General features: G+C 36.0%; 2 protein-coding genes and 1 long non-coding RNA gene across 3 annotated transcripts in view; 2 read left to right on the forward strand and 1 right to left on the reverse strand.

Annotated features, from left to right (window-relative positions):
- Nucleotides 1–476: 476 nt before the first annotated feature.
- Nucleotides 477–8,683, forward strand: LOC122348738 (NACHT, LRR and PYD domains-containing protein 3-like). The gene is given in 7 exon segments (XM_043244557.1): nt 477–696; nt 2,495–2,679; nt 3,994–6,039; nt 6,158–6,331; nt 6,500–6,673; nt 7,085–7,131; nt 7,325–8,683. Coding segments are annotated over 6 exon segments (3,177 nt in total). The 5' UTR covers nt 477–696; nt 2,495–2,536; the 3' UTR covers nt 7,918–8,683.
- A 598-nt stretch (nt 8,684–9,281) lies between these two features.
- trip4 (thyroid hormone receptor interactor 4) overlaps nt 9,282–19,822 on the forward strand; it is a 53,616-nt gene continuing 43,075 nt past the window's right edge. Inside the window, exons 1-11 of the mRNA XM_043244558.1 lie at nt 9,282–9,449; nt 10,024–10,199; nt 10,476–10,603; nt 10,700–10,918; nt 11,708–11,786; nt 11,868–11,973; nt 12,110–12,325; nt 12,880–13,006; nt 13,122–13,306; nt 14,700–14,821; nt 14,954–15,045. Coding sequence (XP_043100493.1) covers nt 9,370–9,449; nt 10,024–10,199; nt 10,476–10,603; nt 10,700–10,918; nt 11,708–11,786; nt 11,868–11,973; nt 12,110–12,325; nt 12,880–13,006; nt 13,122–13,306; nt 14,700–14,821; nt 14,954–15,045 — 1,530 coding nt within the window. The 5' untranslated portion in view covers nt 9,282–9,369. The remainder of the gene's footprint in view (nt 9,450–10,023; nt 10,200–10,475; nt 10,604–10,699; nt 10,919–11,707; nt 11,787–11,867; nt 11,974–12,109; nt 12,326–12,879; nt 13,007–13,121; nt 13,307–14,699; nt 14,822–14,953; nt 15,046–19,822) is intronic.
- On the reverse strand, nt 10,046–18,542 carry LOC122348740. Its single transcript, XR_006251366.1, has 3 exons — nt 18,356–18,542; nt 18,068–18,160; nt 10,046–10,176 (listed from the first exon to the last, which is right to left on the reverse strand). It is a non-coding gene; the product is annotated as an uncharacterized LOC122348740 (long non-coding RNA).

Consider the following 19,822-nt stretch of genomic DNA (forward strand, 5'->3'; position numbering starts at 1 on the left):
TTGTTTTGAACTCTTTTCATCAACCAAATGGAGAAAAACAGTCGACGATATGTCCTTTCAACAAATTCAAATACTTAAATTGAAAACTACTTTATTTTTTACTCTTGTATAAAATGCCAAATTTTCAGGGGAAAACATCAGTTGGCCGTGTCGTGTTGCTTGACTAGGCTTTATATTAGTAGGCTGTTATAAAAACAAAAACTAAGTTTTTTTTGGCTTCTTAGCTGTTTGAATGTAATAAAATCGGAATCATTCTCGCTGAAATTCCGGGGCAGTTCAATGTTTTATTTCGATTAGTTGTCCTTTTCCCAGACGATTTATATATTGCTTTGATTCAAAGAATCACGATGGCGCTTCGAAAACATAACATACAATATTTTAGGTAATATAGAAATGTTATATATAATTAGTTATTCTGTCTCACTTTCAACAATGCGCTCAGGACCTTTTAGGTTTACTTCCATGGGTTTCTGATGCGAAACAGACGCTGGCAGCTTCAGAAAAGACGCCAAGTGTGAGCATAGCCTAACTGTGCGGAAATGTGACGATGTGTTTTAAAACGTTGCAACAAAGTGTCCAGCCGGTACCGACTCGTTCCTTACGCCATGTCGACCTTGAAGTGAAACTAGCAGATTTTGACACAACATAAAGACATGTGAGAAGTCAGAAGAAGCACACGGGGACGGCGAAGGAGCGGTGAGTATAAATTACAATAAAAACAATAATTACAGGCTTTTTGTTAAAGTTTGACGACTTTATTCAACAGGTTTCATTGAGAGGTAGCCTATATTTTTGTGAGTTTCGGATTTTGTAATATAAATAGTGCTGTCCTGTGGCATCGACGCACTTAATATTGTATTCAGACATCCATTTTAAGGGACCAAAATAAACACAAAATGAACGTGTAGATATTAGTCGATTGCAATAACGCAATATTGATTTCAGTAACTAGAAATAGGAATGCTATTTTAACACGAAACATTTGCGAAGCTGTGGAGCGAAGCAGTAAAAGTGTACTTCTGTTTTTTTTTGGGTTTCATTTCGAAAGGGCGCGTAAGACTCTAGCGTGTAATGACTCTCCAAGCCACTAGTTGGCGTTGTCACTTCTGTCTTGTAATGTCTCTCCCAACCACTAGGTGGTTTCAGTCGTGAAAAGAGTACATCTGTTGCTTGCTAATCAGGGTCATTTGTGACACGTGTTTTTGTCTACTTAATTCAGGCCTCTCTCAGTCAGTTGTGTTCAGTCTTGAACTTTCTGTGGGTGTATTGTGTTGAGAATTATGTCAAGTTGAGGCTTATGGATATATTTTGCTGCTTTTGTTTTCTGTACCTTTTGTGGAAGCCTGAATTTTCAGTTTTGTTGTACTTTTGTTGAATACACAGTAAAACACTTTTTATTCAGCCGACCAAGCCTTTTGTGGCTCAGTGAGATTGTTTTGTCAACCAAAAGACCTGTGTTTGATACCAGCTCTCGTTCTAGTTCACATGATTGATCAGGTTAAGCTTTTCAGCAGTAGCTTATTAGGTTAATATCGACATATTATGAATTAATGCTTACAATTTATTTGTAGTCTGTCTCTAAACGTTTGTATTTTTAAACACAGACATTATCTTATTGTGTTTTTGTCATTTTGACAACACATCGTTGGGAAGGTTTCGTATTTTAACTACTGTTTTGTAATAGAAGTGATATTGTGACTTGAAAAATGATTGATCGGTGACAGAAACCTGCATCGGAAAAAATTTAATGTTTGGGTGGTTATTTTTGGTGTAGCTTCACATCTGGAACATAAATTGGTTAGAAATTTGGCTTTCGATTATATAGCAATTTTAGAGTGCAACATACTTTATAAAATGATTATAAAAATCCAAAATGTCGCATGATTTTCTCGTTAAATTTAGTCTAAAAAGGTTTATTTACCTGAACTGGACAAGATGGCGTGCTGTTTCTCTCTTGAAATCACTCAGGCGGTTTGCATGTGCAGAATGATCTCGGTGTTGATTGGACTATTTTTTATTAGCTTAGTCAACATTTAGCAGTCTGAATTTTGACTGGATTTGAAAATAACCTTTCGTTTAATGTTTTTAAAATATATTTGTGCAGGCTAAATATGTCTTCTCAACTAAGCCCAAGCAATAAAATTAGTTCAACTAAAATATTTGTGCCCTTCCAACATGTTGTTAATTGGATTTTTTTACAGTGTGCTCCACGTTTGTAAGAAAAAAACACATCAAGATGTTTTACATTTCAAACCTTTGCTTCCAGCTAAATGTCCTGATCTATAAAATTGCTTTCTGAAAACATTTAAATCCAAAAGTCCAAAACACTTCCAAAGCAAGAGGAAAACAGGGGTTGGACTTCAGTGTACAAACTTCCTTGATGATTACGCTGGAATGATAGTCTTAATGCAAATGTCTTTCAATTATTTTTTCTTGATATTTACATTCATAACAGTTACGCTCCATTTAAATGTGTACATGTATGTATTTGCAGACGTAACACCAGCCAATTCTGAAGAGCGGTAGTGCCTCTAAAATGAGTTTCCACGAGAAGAGAAAGGGTGCTGCTCAGACCAAAAGGGCGGGAACACCAGAACCTAGTTGTGTGTCTATGAAGAGTGATGTATCTATGGGCATGCCACCTGAATTCAGTGGAGGAGCAGTTAACTCTGACCCCAAGTGAGACACAAGATTCAAACTTGGATACTAACATACAGTTTACGCAAAATTAAAATGAGATGTTTTACTCACCCTCAGGCCATCTAAGATTTTCTTCGGTTGAACAGTAAAGATGATTTTTAGCTGAAAACATAGGTGATTCATAAAAGGACAATAAGTGGCTGCACGTTTTTGAAAATAAAAAAGACGATATACTTAAGTCTTATGAAATTAAACAAATGGTCTGTGCAAGAAACTGAACATAATTTAAAACATTATGAAATATATAGTACTTAGCTATTTTTTTCTGCTAACTGGTTCTTTGAGATTGTTTTAATTGGCTTCTAATTGTTTAATTGGTTTCTGTTCACTAGTTTGTTTAGATAATCACATAATGGAATAATTATATATATATTGTATTTTAATTAAAGTGTCAAATAATGATGTGAAATGTGGATGTTATAAAGCAAAAAGTGAGCAAGCTTGTCTTGATGCTTACCTTTTTACATAAACGCTGAGAAAACATAAAAAAACTTTCATTTAATCTCTTCATTCAAGTGCTTGGTTTTCTCATGCACATATCACCAGCTCATTGGTCTTTGGTCTGAGTTGGAACTGTTTACTTCAGTGTCCTGTTGGAGTGTTAAATCATTTGGCAAACGCCAGCATCATAGAAGCATAAATTGCATCATTCAGAGTGACCTTCAGGCATGTCCAAAAGTGAGTCCTGATTGAGTAATCTGTGCTTCCCAAGCCATAAATAGTTTCTGATGGTTCAGTCTGATTTAGCGAACTCGTTCAAGTAATCAACGGACATCTCTTTGGTCTGTTTGCATGAGGCTATGGCTTACAGATAATAATGTTGTAAATAATGTTTAGCTTTTGGCACAGACCAATCATTTCGCCTGATAAAAATTTGTGTATTGTCAAGAGCCACAGTATTAATTTTCTGTTCTTTGATTTTTTTGGGGGTTCTAATAATTGGCAGCCGCAGACCTATTTTTAATGAATCACCAAGTTCAGCTAAAAGTCTTCTTTTCTGTTCTACTGAAGAAAAAAGTCATCTAATCTTAGATGCCCTTAGTGTGCCTAAATTAAATTAAATTAAATTTTCATTTTTGAGTGAACTATTCCTTTAATAGTCTATACAGGACAGAATGATAAACGTAGGCTTTTTGGTTTCTTACAAAGTTTCAAATTATGATCTGTTTGTAATCACATTCACAAAGCAACATCGGCATGTACTTGAGTCTTACTGAAAAGTGACAGTGTACTGCAAAACTTTGTACAACATTGGTTAGCATATAAGACTTAACACATAAAATCTCTCTGCAGGTGTTTGTTGAAGGGTTTTTCCAAATGTGGATTGTGTGAGCAGGCTCTGAGAGATCCCGTCTCAATTACCTGTAATCATAGTTTCTGCAGAAAGTGTATCAGCTGCTACTGGGATAAGTTCAGTCAGTCAGAAGACTTTGAATGTCCTCAGTGCAAGAAGAGATCTAGAACGCGTTCTCTTCTACAAACAAATAAAGTATCGGGAGGACCTAGTTCTGCTCTTTGTTGCACAAACCTGCAGCAGGACTTTCTGGTGGAGGATGCCCTGCAGAGAGTCAAAAGGAGATACAAAACCAGCATGAGGATCAAATATGAAAGCTTATTTGAGGGAATCAAACTACAGGAAAACCGAACTCTCCTGAACAGGATCTACACACAGTTATGTATCATAGAGGGAGAAAGTGAAGGGGTAAATGAAGAGCACGAAGTCTTACAGATGGAGAAGTCACAGAGAACACATTCACAAGACACTCTTATCCACTGCAATGATCTCTTTAATTCCTTACCCGAAGAAGGATGTGAGGGGAAGAGAAGAAAGATGAATGACAAAATAAAGACTGTTCTTACTAAAGGAGTCGCTGGAATTGGAAAAACAGTTTCTGTGCAGAAGTTCATTCTCGACTGGGCAGAGGGAAAAGCCAATCAGGATGTAGATTTCATGTTTGTGCTTCCATTTCGAGAGCTAAACTTGATTAAAGATGATCAGTACAATATCCACAAACTTCTGCTTGACTTTCTTCCTGAACTTCAAGAGCTGGACCCAAAGATTTATGATGAATGTAAAGTTGCGTTCATCTTTGATGGTCTGGATGAAAGCAGGCTTTCACTGAGGTTTTCAGACAGTGATGTGTGTTCTGATATAAATGAGTATTCATCACTTGGTGTATTGATGTCAAACATCATCAGAGGAGACCTGCTTCCTTCTGCTCACATCTGGATCACGTCCAGACCAGCAGCAGCCAGTCAGATACCTTCAAAATACATCAACCGGATAACTGAAATTCAGGGATTCGATGACCATCAGAAGGAGGAATATTTTACCAAGAGGATCAGTGATCAGCATCAAGCCAGCAGAATAATCTCACACATAAAAAGATCGAGAAGCCTCCACATCATGTGCCACATACCTGTCTTCTGCTGGATCTCATCCACGGTACTTCAGAACATCCTGAAACTAAATTGCAGTGCAGAAATCCCTCAAACTCTGACTGAAATGTACATTCACTTTCTGCTCACTCAAATAAACATAAAAAATCTGAAGTATGATGAGCGAGATCCAGGTAAACTACGACAGGCCAACAGAGACGTGATTTTGAAACTTGCTGATCTGGCTTTCAAACAGCTAAAGAAAGGCAATATCATGTTTTATGAGGAGGATCTGAAAGAGTGCGACATAGATGTCATTGACGCCTCAGTGTACTCTGGGATCTGCACCGAGATATTTAAAGAGGAATCTGTAATTCATCAGAGAAAAGTTTACTGTTTCATACATCTGAGCTTTCAAGAGTTTCTTGCTGCTATTTATGTGTTTTATTGTTATGCAATCAATACTGTAGAGGTACTAAGGTTTTTTGATTCACTGCATAATTTGCTCAGAGGAGCAGTAGATAAAGCCTTAGAAAGTGAGAATGGACACCTAGATCTTTTCCTCCGGTTCCTGCTGGGCATCTCACTGGACTCCAATCAGAAACTCTTACAGGATCTACTGACTAACACTCACAGCTGCTCAAAGAGCATTGAGAAAACAACTGCTTATATTAAGGACAAAATTAAACATGGCCACGATCTTTCGGCTGACAGATCCATCAATCTTTTTCTTTGTCTCTTTGAAATGAAAGACCAGACTCTGTACAGAGAGATCCAGGATTTTCTGAAATCAGAAAAACACTCAGAGAAGAAACTTTCTTCTGCACTTTGCTCAACAATCGCCTACATGTATCAGATGTCAGAAGAGGTGCTGGAGGAACTTGATCCCAAGAAATTTAATACATCAGAAGAAGGTCGGAAAAAACTCTTACCAGCTGTGAAAAACTGCAGAAAAGCTTTGTGCGTGTTACATTTTTTACATTTACTAAAGCTAATTATTGCTGCATTTTAAACTATTTAAACTACCTTATGCCATTGTTTGTAGATCTAATTTGAATTGTGTTTTGTTCTCTTATAGTCTGGCTGACTGTAATCTCACTCATAAATCCTGTGAAATTGTAGCCTCAGCTCTGCAATCATCAAACTCCGTCCTGAGTGAGCTGGACCTGAGTAACAATGACTTGCGGGATTCAGGAGTGAAGCTTCTCTCTGATGGGCTGAAGAGCCCAAACTGTCAACTAGAGAAATTGAGGTTTCTAAGAAACAATTATTAAAAATAAATATATAGTATAGTTCCAGCAGTATGTGCAAAGACACAATTCACTTTTAATAGAATCTGATACTGTGTGTAAACTGTTTTAAAAACGATCTGTGTGTGTGTGTGTGTGTAGATTATCTGACTTGATATGCATGCTTGTAGATTGTCTGGCTGTATGGTGACAGAGGAAGGCTGTTGTTGTCTGGCCTCAGCTCTGACTTCCAACCCCTCACATCTGAGAGAGTTGGATCTGAGCTACAATCACCTTGGACACTCTGGAGTAAAGATGCTCTCTGATCGACTGAACCATCCAAACTGTAAACTGGAGATACTTAAGTAGGTAGACTTAAAATCATGTAATTTACATGTGTATGTGTTAAAATTTATAATATAAAATCATTCTATTCTATTCATACATTTTACAAAGTTATTTTCCCAAAAAATCTCAATGACTAGTAGCTTAGTCCAAATACTGTAACCAGATGTTACATTACTTTCCACAGAGTTGAAATTTGCATTAATTATAATATGCTCAATGCTAAAAACAAATTCAAATGTTTTATGTTGTCAAGAATGATCCACAAATAAATTTCACTAAAAGATCTGGCTGTACAATAAAGAATTAAATTCAGTGCTCCTTACTTAATGTATACCACATACATTTATAAATCATATGATTTTAATTCCCCTCCCATTATGTATTTGTTTCTCCAAGATTATTTTCCATGCCTTTTTCTATCCTTATAGTTTTGACCACGGTGAGTCTTTCAGAAACACACCAGGACTACGGAAATGTAAGTTCTTTCCCTAAAGAGCTCCACGCACATTTAAATTTTTTTTTTTTTTTTTATTCAATTTTTTTTGTGATTTTTAGAACACAAATCATTCTAAAGCAGCGATAGAAGAATAGTGTCTCGCAATCCTACACTGAGGTCAAACGTGAAACATCATAGAACTTGATATTACTTATGTTTAATCTTCCTTCAGATGCCTGTGATCTCGCATTAGATCAAAACACAGTAAACACTCATCTCATTTTATCTGAGAACAACAAAAAGGCAACATATTTGGAAGAGGAGCAGCCATATCTCGATCATCCAGAAAGATTTGAGCACTATGAGCAGGTTCTGTGTAGAGAGAGCCTGACTGGACGCTGTTACTGGGAGGCTGAATGGAGTGGCTGGAGTCATATTGCAGTCACATATCGAGGTATCAACAGAAAAGGGGGCAGCGACTGCAGATTTGGACTCAATGAAAAGTCCTGGAGTCTGGTCTGCTCTGGTAAAAATTACTATGCCAGGCATAATAATGCAAGAACTGACATACCTGCACCCTCATTCTGTTCTAATATAATAGGAGTGTATCTAGATCATCCAAATGGTTCTTTGTCTTTTTACAGCGTTTCCTCTGAAACTGGCAAAATGGTTCACATTTACACCTTCCACTCCACATTTACCGAGCCCCTCTATGCGGGGTTTGGTGTCGGGGTTGACAGCGGCTCTTCAGTGTGTTTATGTTAAATACAGAAGCATGCGTGTCAGATCATATGCCAAATACAGTCTGTGAAGGAAATAAATTGAACTATGAGAGTTTAGCTCCAACTCTAATTAAACACAGCTGAAACAGCTAATCAAGGTCTTTTGAAATAGCTGAAATCTAGAGTTAGGCTACGCACAAACCACAAAACAATCAGGCTGATTTTGGGCAGGTTTCTTCCCTTCTGACAATCCCAGATAATGTCCTGATTATCTGGTTCTAAAGATTATATTATCAGATTTTTCTGTTGTGTGATGTCTGTTAAGAGTGAGTAAATAGCATAAATTACTGCTCATAAGACCATAAATGATTTATTTAATAAATAATTGAAATTATTATGTTAGTGTGTCATACTTGTAATTTCCTTTTTGCATAACGGGTGATCCTAACAGCAAGTGAGCTACACAGGCAGTAAGTTGGAGGTTATGTTTAGTTACATTTAACGGCAAAACTACTGTAAGAAAAAAAAGTTACAAAAATTTAATTTGAAATTACATAGAAAAGCAATGACATGGTAGCATTTAATTATGATAAGTGGATGCGTGTTCCTGCATAACATTTTTACCTCTCACTCTTAAACAAAGTTTAAAAAAGTTTGTGCTCTTGATTTTTTTTTCTCTTGTTCTTTACTTTCAGTTTGGTGATGTGTTATCTTCCTATTCTAGTTTGACATTTTGAAATGTTATGATGTTCTTCTCTTCTCTTTTTGCAAGTTTATGATTAAAGCATTCTTTGCACATATCCAAGTAGTTTTGCACCAGATTTATATTGTCACATACAATTTGTACAAGTACAACTTGTAGTAAAATGTTGTTCTGGTATATTGTATTTGTCTTATTTATAATAATAATAATAATAATAATAATAATAATAACTTTTATTAGTATTATTTTTTAGGACTTAGTATTATTTACTTTTGATCAATTTAATGGGTGTTTGAATAAATAAATCATACCCCAGACTTTTGATGTAGTGTATCACAGTTTCAACGAAAATATTTTTTTTACATTAATAATGATTTAAATAATCATAGTCACAACAATAACGTCGAAATCGAACTTAATCCTCCGTAGTTAACATTTGTAGCCTACAAAAGCGTCCTCCGGAAGATACAGATTTCCGTTTGAGAAACGGCCATAATAATATCGCTATCGCAAACTATTATGATTGGTCTATCCCATACAGCGTTAAGAAAAGTAGCAGTTCCCATACGCTGTTCATGAAACTTCAATAGGGATAAGGACACAATTTACCTTTGATTAACGTTACTGGTGAACTTCAATAGCTTTTTTAACTTAAAGGCTAAAAACGTATTTAAATGTTAATATAAGCACTGGTCAGCTTAATTTTATCTGAGCAGCGCTAGTGCAGATTTCGTCTATAGAGGCTTTTATTATGAAAAGCGTCTCCCGGAAGCTAACCGAATGAGTCAAAAGCCAAAATCTCTCAGTTGACGTTCAGACTCTGCAGTGTCTCACAGTTTTGCTAACTTCATCATGACCGATTCTTTGCTTCGCTGGACCGTTAACAAGTTAAAGCATAGTTTTGGATTGGAGGCAAGCGATGACATTGTACAGTAAGTGCGCTGTAATACAGGATGAAATGTGTCTCAGTGGTCATTTGTAGAAATTATGTAACGTTAAAGTGTAAATAACAGAACTGAGAACGGAATAAATACAACAGAAGGGATAATTTGATGGCCAAACATGTAATGTAGAAAATTAACACGTCACCACGGTTTTGCTGTTATATTGTCAAGACGTACTATGTAAACACCTTGTTACGTCGTTATGAGATTTTAGTCATATTACCAATACATTACTTTCTGTATTGAACCCTTGGAAAGATATATTAATGTTATGAAATATTGATAATATAAAATGTGTAAGTGTATATGGGTAACGTTAGTTGACAAATAAAAATTGGACTGTGGTGTGATATAGCAAAAATGCAGGAAAAACACAAAAGACAAGAGAAATCTGTATCTTCATTCTTAGTTACAAAAAGCATAAGACAGGTTTATTTTTTTAAACATATATATATATATATATATATATATATATATATATATATATATATATATATATATATATACTGATACTTCAGCCACCCACATGGTGATTTAATAAATAAAATATCTGTGTTTTCAGGTACATCCTGTCTATTGACAGTGCTGATGAAATTGTGGAGTATGTTGGAGATCTCTTACAAGGAACAGAGGGAAACAAGAAGGACTTTGTGGATGAGCTGGTGCAGAGATGGCAGAGGTGTCAGATGCAGGCACCTGATGGTCTAGGGGGTGTCTGTAAGAAAGAGGCAGTCATGGGTAAATATGACAAATGTTTCTAATGTGAATACAGATGTTACAGATGATACAGTGCGTATTATAAATCACGATCGAAAAATCTTATTGGTCGGCCATTTTCATTCGCAGTGCAATGGAAAGAACACAACTGTAAAAAGTTTGACCGGATGCATTCAAATTAAAAAGTTTTTAAAATGTCAACACCACTAATATATTGCCTGATCCGCTCGTCTTCGCATATTGCAATGTTTATATTCGGTGTCAACAAAGGAATTTTTAATCATATCTCTACCCCAGAGGGTCTGGATACAGCTACCAAAGACACTCAGAAGAAATCCAAGCGAAAGGGAAGAAACAAGCAAGAGGTTGTGAATGTGTGTCAGGCAGAGCCGGAGCCCGTGAAAACTCCCATCGACTTGATGAAGGTATGTCAGCTCATTTTCATTTCAAAGTCTTTCATAAAGCATTTGTGGTTTAACTAGGTGGAGAGAACTACTGAGGGATTTACTTTCGCTTATCAGGCACAAGAAAGCAGCAGCTCCAGCTCGGTGAAAAAGAAAAGCAAGTTTGTGAATCTGTATGCTAAAGAGGGTCGAGATAAGCTGGCTGTTCTACTGCCTGGCCGTCAACCCTGCGAGTGTCTGGCGCAGAAACACAGGCTCATCAACAACTGTCTGAGCTGCGGACGGATAGTGTGCGAGCAAGAAGGCTCTGGCCCTTGTTTGTTCTGCGGCAGCCTGGTGAGCTTTGCCTGTTTACTAATGAGTACAGTTTGTGTTTGTGATAGACCCATATGTCGGCAAGGCAAATTAAATGGCTATTGCGTAGATGTTCCCACGTGAAGATTATAGTTTTTCCAAGGTAGAATACAGATAGCCATGTTAATGGGAAACCGTTTTGTTTTTTTTTGTTAGATTTTGTTCGGTTTGTTTTGAGTAAGGGTGAACATCATGAAAAAGAAAAATGTCCGGGTCAAAAAAGTAAATGAAAGGCGCATAGGAATTATTTTCATTCTCATTGCTTTTCAGAAGTTTTACTTTTGAGTGCTCTTTAAATGTCTTGCTGTTCTCAAGATGCATGTATATATTTTGGAAAAAAGATGTAAGCACATTTTCAAATACTATATATGTGTGTGTGTGTGCGTGTGTGTGTGTGTGTGTATTTGTATATACATTTATTTTGTATGCGATTAATTGCTTGGCAGCAGTAGTATATATAAATACAAACACATATATTTTCGAAGTGTGTGTGTGTATATATATATATAAAGCAAATAAATATACGTTTTATTATATATCATAATAAATAAACACAAACGCATTATGCATAATTATAGAACAGCATAGTTATTAGTTTTGTAATATAATATATACACTATTTCAAACATTTAAATGATCACTTTATAAGCCAATAAATGATTTTCATACAATTACTCAACAATCATTTAGAAATTAAATTTTTGTTTCTGTCCATTTCATGTTAATTTCTGTCTACTGCCTACTATTTATCGTCTTTTACACACAATTCAGGTCTGTACTACAGAGGAGCAAGAGATACTGCAGCGGGACTCCAACAAAAGTCAGAAGCTCCGTAAAAAACTCATGGGAGGTAAGAAATGAGGTGGTTGTATTTGTTTTTCACTGACTAGTAGCGTTTGTGTGACAGACTTTGTTTTCTGTGCGGCCCCAGAGGGAACTGAGCGGGACTATCTCCCCCATCAAGAGGCTAGGATGAAAACTGGTCTGGAAAAAGCTGTAAAACACAAAGATAAACTTCTGGAGTTTGACAAGAACAGGTCTGGCTTTCCGAATACAGTGCTGTTAACATACTGTTGTAATTGGGCTTCAGAAATGCCCATGAACCATCTGAAGTATAATGCACACGCAACTTGAAGTTGGACTGTTTATTCATTTATTTATTTGTTTTTATAGTGTTAAGAGAACACAAGTCTTGGATGATGAATCTGATTATTTCGCAACGGATTCCAACCAGTGGCTTTCTCCAGGTGAGAGGGAGGCATTACGCAAGCGAGAGGAGGAACTCCGGGAACTACGACATGCCTCTCGCAAAGACCGCAAGATCACACTCGACTTTGCAGGAAGACGAGTGCTGGATGAAGGGGAGAATTTATCTCCATACTATCAAAAGTAAGGAGTTACCTCTGTACAATATTTATTTATTGGTTTATTTTGTCATGTATGTGTGTATATATGTGTGTGTGTGTGTGTGTGTGTGTGTGTGTGTGTGTGTGTGTGTGTGTGTGTGTGTGTGTGTATATATATATATATATATATATATATATATATATATATATATATATATATATATATATCTCTCAATCTCGTGCTCTCACATCACACCATTGTGTCACCATGAGGTTTCTACTTGATCATTGACAATTGTATTAATATGACATGAGTATATTTTGGCTGGATTAAAGTGGAAACATTGGACATTTTTTCTACTATTTAAGTGTTTTGCTATTTTACTATTTTAAGTGTTTCTGCTATGTCGCTTTAATGGAAAACCTGAAAACCTTAACTACTTAATTCAAGCCTTAGAGTCAAGGTAAATAAAACATTTGGGAGCCATTTAAATCCATTGATCTTGTAAAGGTGATCAACTCTAAATGAAATGCGGGCAATATTAATTGCAGTGCATGATTGCATTTAAGAAAAAGTTTTTTTTTTGGTTTTGGAAGGTTTGATGAGACGGTAAAGGACATCAATACTGGTTCTTTTGGCCAGACACCTAAACATTCTGTTTCTACTGATCGACAACACTTCAGGGAGCTTGTCAACCCCAACATCATGCAGGCCGCACCAGAGGTGGGTGCAAATAAACCTTATATTTTTTTATCAAAAAAGAATTTGAAATGCAAAGAACATTTATGCCATTTATATTTAAGTTGCTCTGTTTGTTCCTGTGTGTTTGTTGCCTTAGTGGGTTGACGTGTCTGGTAGCGGCACCTCACGGAAGTCTTCATCCAACACTGTAAGCAATGCACAAAAAAGTGAGCGGAGCCGACTCAGACTGCAGGACAAAGAGCTGCAGGAGATCTCCGACGGTGGCTGGTGTCTCAGCATGCACCAGCCATGGGCTTCGCTGCTTGTTAAGGGCATTAAAAGGTACAGCTCACTTGAATATAAAATCATGAATTATGTCATCCCTTGCTCGGGACAATTGTATGGATAATTCTCTAAAACATAAACATGCGAAAACGTTTTTTCCCAATTATAAATAACACGTGCATCTGACTAGAAATCGCAAATATCAGATTGTTTTCATGTACACAAAAAAAACTAAACAATCAAACAATACTGTATTTTTAGCTGACCATATGCATTTTGCTTTTAGTTTGTTTTATGTAAAGCATTTGAGTATTGATAATGTTAGCTGCCCTGGAACTACAGTCTGGTTAAATCAAGTTCAGCTAGTTATAATAATAAATGAAATATAACTTTAGACTGCCAACTTCTAACATATAAAGATGATACTAATTACATCTTTAGCAATCCAGTTGGAGTTCCTTCTTTTTTAAGGAAGCTTGAGTACTTGTTAGCAGGTCCTTGACCCAACACTTCAGAAAATAACATGATGTAATCATTTTTGAATAGAGAATGTGAATATATGTCACGCTGGGCAGCCATCGCCATTTTGAGCGGTTCACCCTCTGCTGCAAGTGCTGATGATCATTGAATTTTGAATGCAGCATGAATGATGACATCAAACAATGGTGACATCTTCCACAGTCACAACAGAAAATCAAAATCCTGCCCTGAACTCAGTAGTGAAGAGGCAGTGTGGTCCTTTCAAAATGGCGGACAAACAAATGAGTTTCACAGAACTCTGTGGAGAATGCTTCACATTCTCTCTATCATTGAGATCATGTTTATTTTTTTAGGTTATGGCTAATAATAAAATTATTTGTACTAACAACCATTTTACAATTCCATTTTAAAAATAAATGCATTACTGATATTGCTGAAAACTAGATCTATACAAAGTTCCTTTAAGTCACGTCATGTCACGCTGAGGCCATCTTTGAAATGCCTCTCGGCGTCCAAGTGCAGCTCTTTATCTTTAAACATCTAATTTTCTAGAAATATTAGCTTACAATTAAATTTTAATATTTGAAATCACAAATTAAATCTGACAACAACGGTATCATAATTGTTGTTTCTTTTGCTCAAATTTCATTAAAGAATCTTTTCTGAGTCTAGACCAGCCAGTGCGCTGGCTCACGTCTAAGCACACGTCTCAGATCGTTGGCTGTTTCTATAGCGACCGTGATTTCTAACGGCAGCAGCAGCGATGCGCTGAATGTACAGATTAGCGATTGGCTCTTTTGCTCAGAAGGCGAGTGATGGGTCTTGGGTATTATATAGTCTTTGATATATATTGTGCGTTCCTAAAGGAAACCAACTAAACACATTCGAGATGTTCCCTTATGTGTGTGTGTATATATAGCAGTTCATCTAAATACTTTTTGTATTTCCTCTGTTTGTTGCGTTTGTGCAGGGTAGAAGGCAGAACGTGGTACACATCCCACAGGGGGCGCCTGTGGATTGCCGCTGCTGCTAACAAACCCACTCCCCAAGAGATTGCAGAGGTAGAGGCCATGTACCGCCACATCTACAAAGGTGCATTTAATGCGTTCAAGTACATGTCATTAATACTAGAGCTGTGCGACTTAAACGATCCCATCAGGCATGTCTGTAGACTGCAGTGCCTTTCATAATTTCACCTTACATTTTGGTTCTTTCACCATCCAGAGCCCACGTTTCCTGCGGAGTATCCCACAGGCTGTCTGCTGGGCTGCGTTAATGTCACAGATTGTCTCTCTCAGGAGCAGTTTATTGTACAGGTCAGTGGCTTTTGTTGTCCTTCTTGGTATTCATCCATACAAAACATTCTATTTCCTTTTGAAAGAGCTCTGAGATTATTTGTGTAAGCAAGCATGGCATCTTGCGCTTAAATCATTAACATCACCTGCTGTCTCTCAGCAACATCTGGGGCCGGATTCACGAAACGTTCTTAATAAGAAATTTCTTCTTAACTGCCGTTTTCTTATTGTGATTTAACTCAAGCTAAAAGTTAAAACGTCTTAATACAAAATAGTCTTAAGAAGAAAAATTCTTATTCTCAGTAAGAATTTTCTTAAATATCTTCTTAAGAACAAATTTGATCACTTTTGACTAAGATTCTTTCAAGAATTGCACTTAAGAAAATTATTACAAACCTCTTAGAATTTTATTTATTTCCTACTTCCCACTTAAATACTCATAGCGACACGTTGTTACAAAGCAACTAAGTTGCATATATGAGACATATATTTTCATCGTTGGTTTAATTGCAGTGGTTCCAAAACATAATAAGTATGACTTTGCAGATTTTCATGCAGTGTCAGTAGTATTTGTAAATGAGCAATGTGCACAAAGATATTCTTGTTTAATGTCAGTTTACAGCTCCGTAATGTTTCTCATCATCATCCGGTGGACATTTGCTGAAAAATAAACCGGGAGATCTGGGTGCGGGTAACACTAGAGAACGAGTACAGATTGTTCATTCATACATATTACTAACGCTTTAATGAGATTAATCACATAATGTTTTTCTTTGCGTAACACATGTGCGTCTTCTGTGTATAGTGTATACATAAATACACACTCATACAGTACATATTTTGAAAATATTTACATATCGTCACTGTCGGGTGGAAACCTCCAATGTCCAAATTTTGTCAATTTCAGATTTTTTTTTTTTTTTACAAATCGATGCTATTGGTCAGTCCCCATGTGGATCTGTTATTTTTTTTCTAATTATTAACCAATCTAAAGTGCTTAAAATACCTTGAAAGCATATCTTTTAACTCCACTGGACACTTCAACTGTCTGAAAAGTCCCATAACTCCACCCCTTTTTCATTCTGGAATATACGTGTGTGTGTGTGTGTGTGTGTGTGCACGTGCATGTGTGTTTTTATGTATACATATGTATAAGTTAACAAAAGCGTTAATTTTGGAATGCAAATAATTGTTTGACCGCACTAAACTGAATTTTACATAACCTACCAAAACATATCATATTCACAAATCTAAACAGACACTGTTAAAATGTGGGGGAAAAAAATCTGTTTGTGGATTGATGTTAGTGGATTATGTTGAACTGCCCCTGTGGGTTTCCCCTGAGTGAACTTGAAAAGAACTGATTTCATGTGTTCACTGAAATCACAGCAGTGTACACACAAATCGATATTAAAATGTTAAATAAAATAATTGTAATGTTTCTTCATCTAAATGAATTGGCCGTAGCCTTAAAAATTGTCATGTGGTGCGACCATAATTTATATTAAAATTAATTAATTTTCTTAACATGCCTAACATTTTTATGTAGATGTTCCAAGAGATTAAAGTGTTTTTAAACTAAGTATTTACATTTTTTTTTCTTTTAAGTTTTTGTAAATAATTGCAGAAAGAGCAAGGGGCCAGCTCCAAACTGTTCCCACAAAGTTGGGAGGATGGAACTGTCCAAAATGTCTTGGTATGCTGAAGCATTCAGAGTTCCTTTCACTGGAACTAAGGGGCCAAGCCCAGCTCCTGAAAAACAACCCCACACCATAATACCCCCTCCACCAATCCTTACACTTGGCACAATGCAGTCAGACAAGTACCGTTCTCCTGGCTACCGCCAAACCCAGACTCGTTCATCAGATTGCCAGATGGAGAAGCGCAGTTTGTCACTCCAGAGAACACATCTCCAGTGTCCAGTGGCGGCGTGTTTTACACCACTGCATCCGACGCTTTGGATTGCACTTGGTGATTTATGGCTTGGATGCAGCTACTCGGTCATGGAAACCCATTCGACAAAGCTCTTTGCACACTGTTCTTGAGCTAATCTGAAGGCCACATGAAGTTTGACTGTCTGTAGCCATTGACTTTGCAGAAAGTTGGCAACTTATATTAGGTCTTTATTTATATATGTATATATGCACAAAAACTGCCAATCTGGGACATATGTAATGGAAAACACTCTGCAGTGGTTGCACTACATGATATTTGGTTGCACCTCATGACATTTTCTAATGCATTCAGAATTTACAAGCACAGAATTATTCACCTGAACAAAACAAGCAAGCTAGCTTTTCATGAAAGGTCACTATGAAATGTATAATAAAAATAAACTTAATATTCATTCCAGTTATTCAATAATAACTTGATATTCATTGCTTTTCTGAAGTCATACCATGTGATATCCAAATTTAGTAACTACATACCAGCTTATATATATTTATATGTGTATATGTATGTGTGTGTGTTATTTTTTTGCTCGTGTGGGTCCTTGGCAAATTGGTATATGATGCAGTGACCTACCTTCAAATGGATGTCAATATAAAAGTCTCAAAATGCTAGTTCGGATGGAAATATGATGGAAATATAAATTCACAAAACCCTTTGGAAATCATGGCAAATATTTATGGCCAGCCGATCGCACAACTAGATGTTTTGACCCTTTGAATAACAGCAAAATTGTGTAAAATTAGTAACAATTGTTCTTTTTTCGAAAAGTTGAAGTTGGCACATATGTGAGAGAGGTACTCCTTTTAAATATGTCATATTTTAATATGTATTTATTTATTAAACTTATAAATGCTATAACTATAAAATGAAGCGACTCAAAAACGGCAAGAAGCGTAAAGTTAAAAATGGTTTGTGTCTCAAGACTCCTGCATTTGTTCCATTCCGCTGCACTCCGTCTAGCTGTTTTTGAATTTAATAACATCTCCTGTGTGCACACCCTCTTAGGCTGTACATGATGCAACATGATTTAAAAGCCATTAAAAAAAAACTGATCAGATTGGATTGAGTCAAACTCAAAGCTGTTAAATACCTGATATGCCCACAGCTGTGTCCACACTTCATGTCAGTTCTATTCTGGTACTGTTTTGGGTCACCACTTGATATCCAGTATAAAACCAGGGCTCTGAAGCAAAAAAAAAGAGAACTATAGATCTGCACGGTAAAGCTTCAAAATGCTGTCTGTCTTTGCTTTTCGCTTGCTGCTTTAATTTCAATTGACGTCCTGTTTATTTCTCCACATTAATAATACCCTTTAGTCACTCTTCTAACTCCTTCCCTCCAACACAAAAATCAATGCTCACAGTGCACTTGAACTTACCGCACACAGCAGTATTCTGGCGTACAAGCACATTCCTCTCTCTGTCTGTGTCCGCTTCCCCTGCTGTCTTCTTCTGTAGCCTACAGCACACTTCCTGCCTCATTTCCTGTTCTCCCTGCATGGCAGGCTCCCTGTAATAGAGGTGTAATTGGTGCTGCTTGCAGCAGCGTCTGCCATTGAGATGAGCTCTTTTCTTCTGCAGTTCACCGATCGTCTCACAGAGACCACGTCAGGGTTATGTTTTATGTCAAAATTAAAAAGATGAAATTAGATCTCGTACATCAGAAGACTGAAACCCGTTCTTAAGGCCGTAGGGTTTTTGCATTGGAGTGTTATTTAATGACTATTCAGCGCATTTCCTCACAAAATTGGAGGCTTGGGGTATCTTGGAACAATGCGTTTGAATTTATTTTTTTGGCTGCTCAGGAAAGCATGCAAGACCTTCTTGAAAGAATTTATTATTAGTTTTAGTACACTGCTGAACACAATTTTCTTTTTGGTGTAGACACAGTGCTCTTTGAAACAGGAAGTTGGGGTTGGACATATCAAATGACATAAAAAAAGTGCCTTTTAGTTCACTTCACAACCTAGAAAAACAAAGGGGTCAAAGTTCGGCTAGTTAGCATACGGTCCATTTAGCCCCTGCTGAGCTTTAAGTAAATGCAGCTTTTTCTGCAAGCAACATTTAAATAAGAATTTTAAAACGTAAATTGTAGTAATTCTTTTTCAGTTTTATACATTATATATTAGTGCTGCCAAATAATAAATTGCAATTAATAACATCTAAAATGCAAGCTTTTATTTTTATAGTATGTGTAGTGTATATTTATGTATATGTGAAAACATGTATATTTTAGAATTTTTTTATATATTATAATTTAAATTATATGAAAATACATGTTAATATTTCCAAAATATATACTTTTTGTGTATCTAAATATACAAAAATAAATAAACACAGCACACACACACACACATCTTTTATGCAAAACAAAAATTTTGGATGTCATTAATCATGATTAATCATTTGACAGCAAGTATTTGACAGTAGTATGATATATATATATATATATATATATATATATATATATATATATATATATATATATATATATATATATATATATATATATAACAATGTATTCAAATATTTTTATTTTTTTATTAAAAATGTTTTGAAAATCATATGCAGTAATATAATTATTATTTTTGTTAATGCACTTAAAAACATGAAATAGTTTGTGTTGCAAATTCTTTACATTGCATTTACAGTTCAGTTTATAGGCTAAAAAAATCATTTCTATCTAAAATAAAATGGAAAAGGAAACAAAACCTTATTTTATTCCAGCTAGTTGCTAAAACAATATTTAAAGCAATTGTAAAAATAAATATAAAAATCTATATATATATACACCCACACACTTATATTTTAGTGATGCTAGAATGACAAGTTCTCCTTGTGTCTAC

The sequence above is a fragment of the Puntigrus tetrazona genome, chromosome 7, assembly GCF_018831695.1.
Source record: "Puntigrus tetrazona isolate hp1 chromosome 7, ASM1883169v1, whole genome shotgun sequence".
Classification (NCBI taxonomy): Eukaryota; Metazoa; Chordata; class Actinopteri; order Cypriniformes; family Cyprinidae; genus Puntigrus; species Puntigrus tetrazona.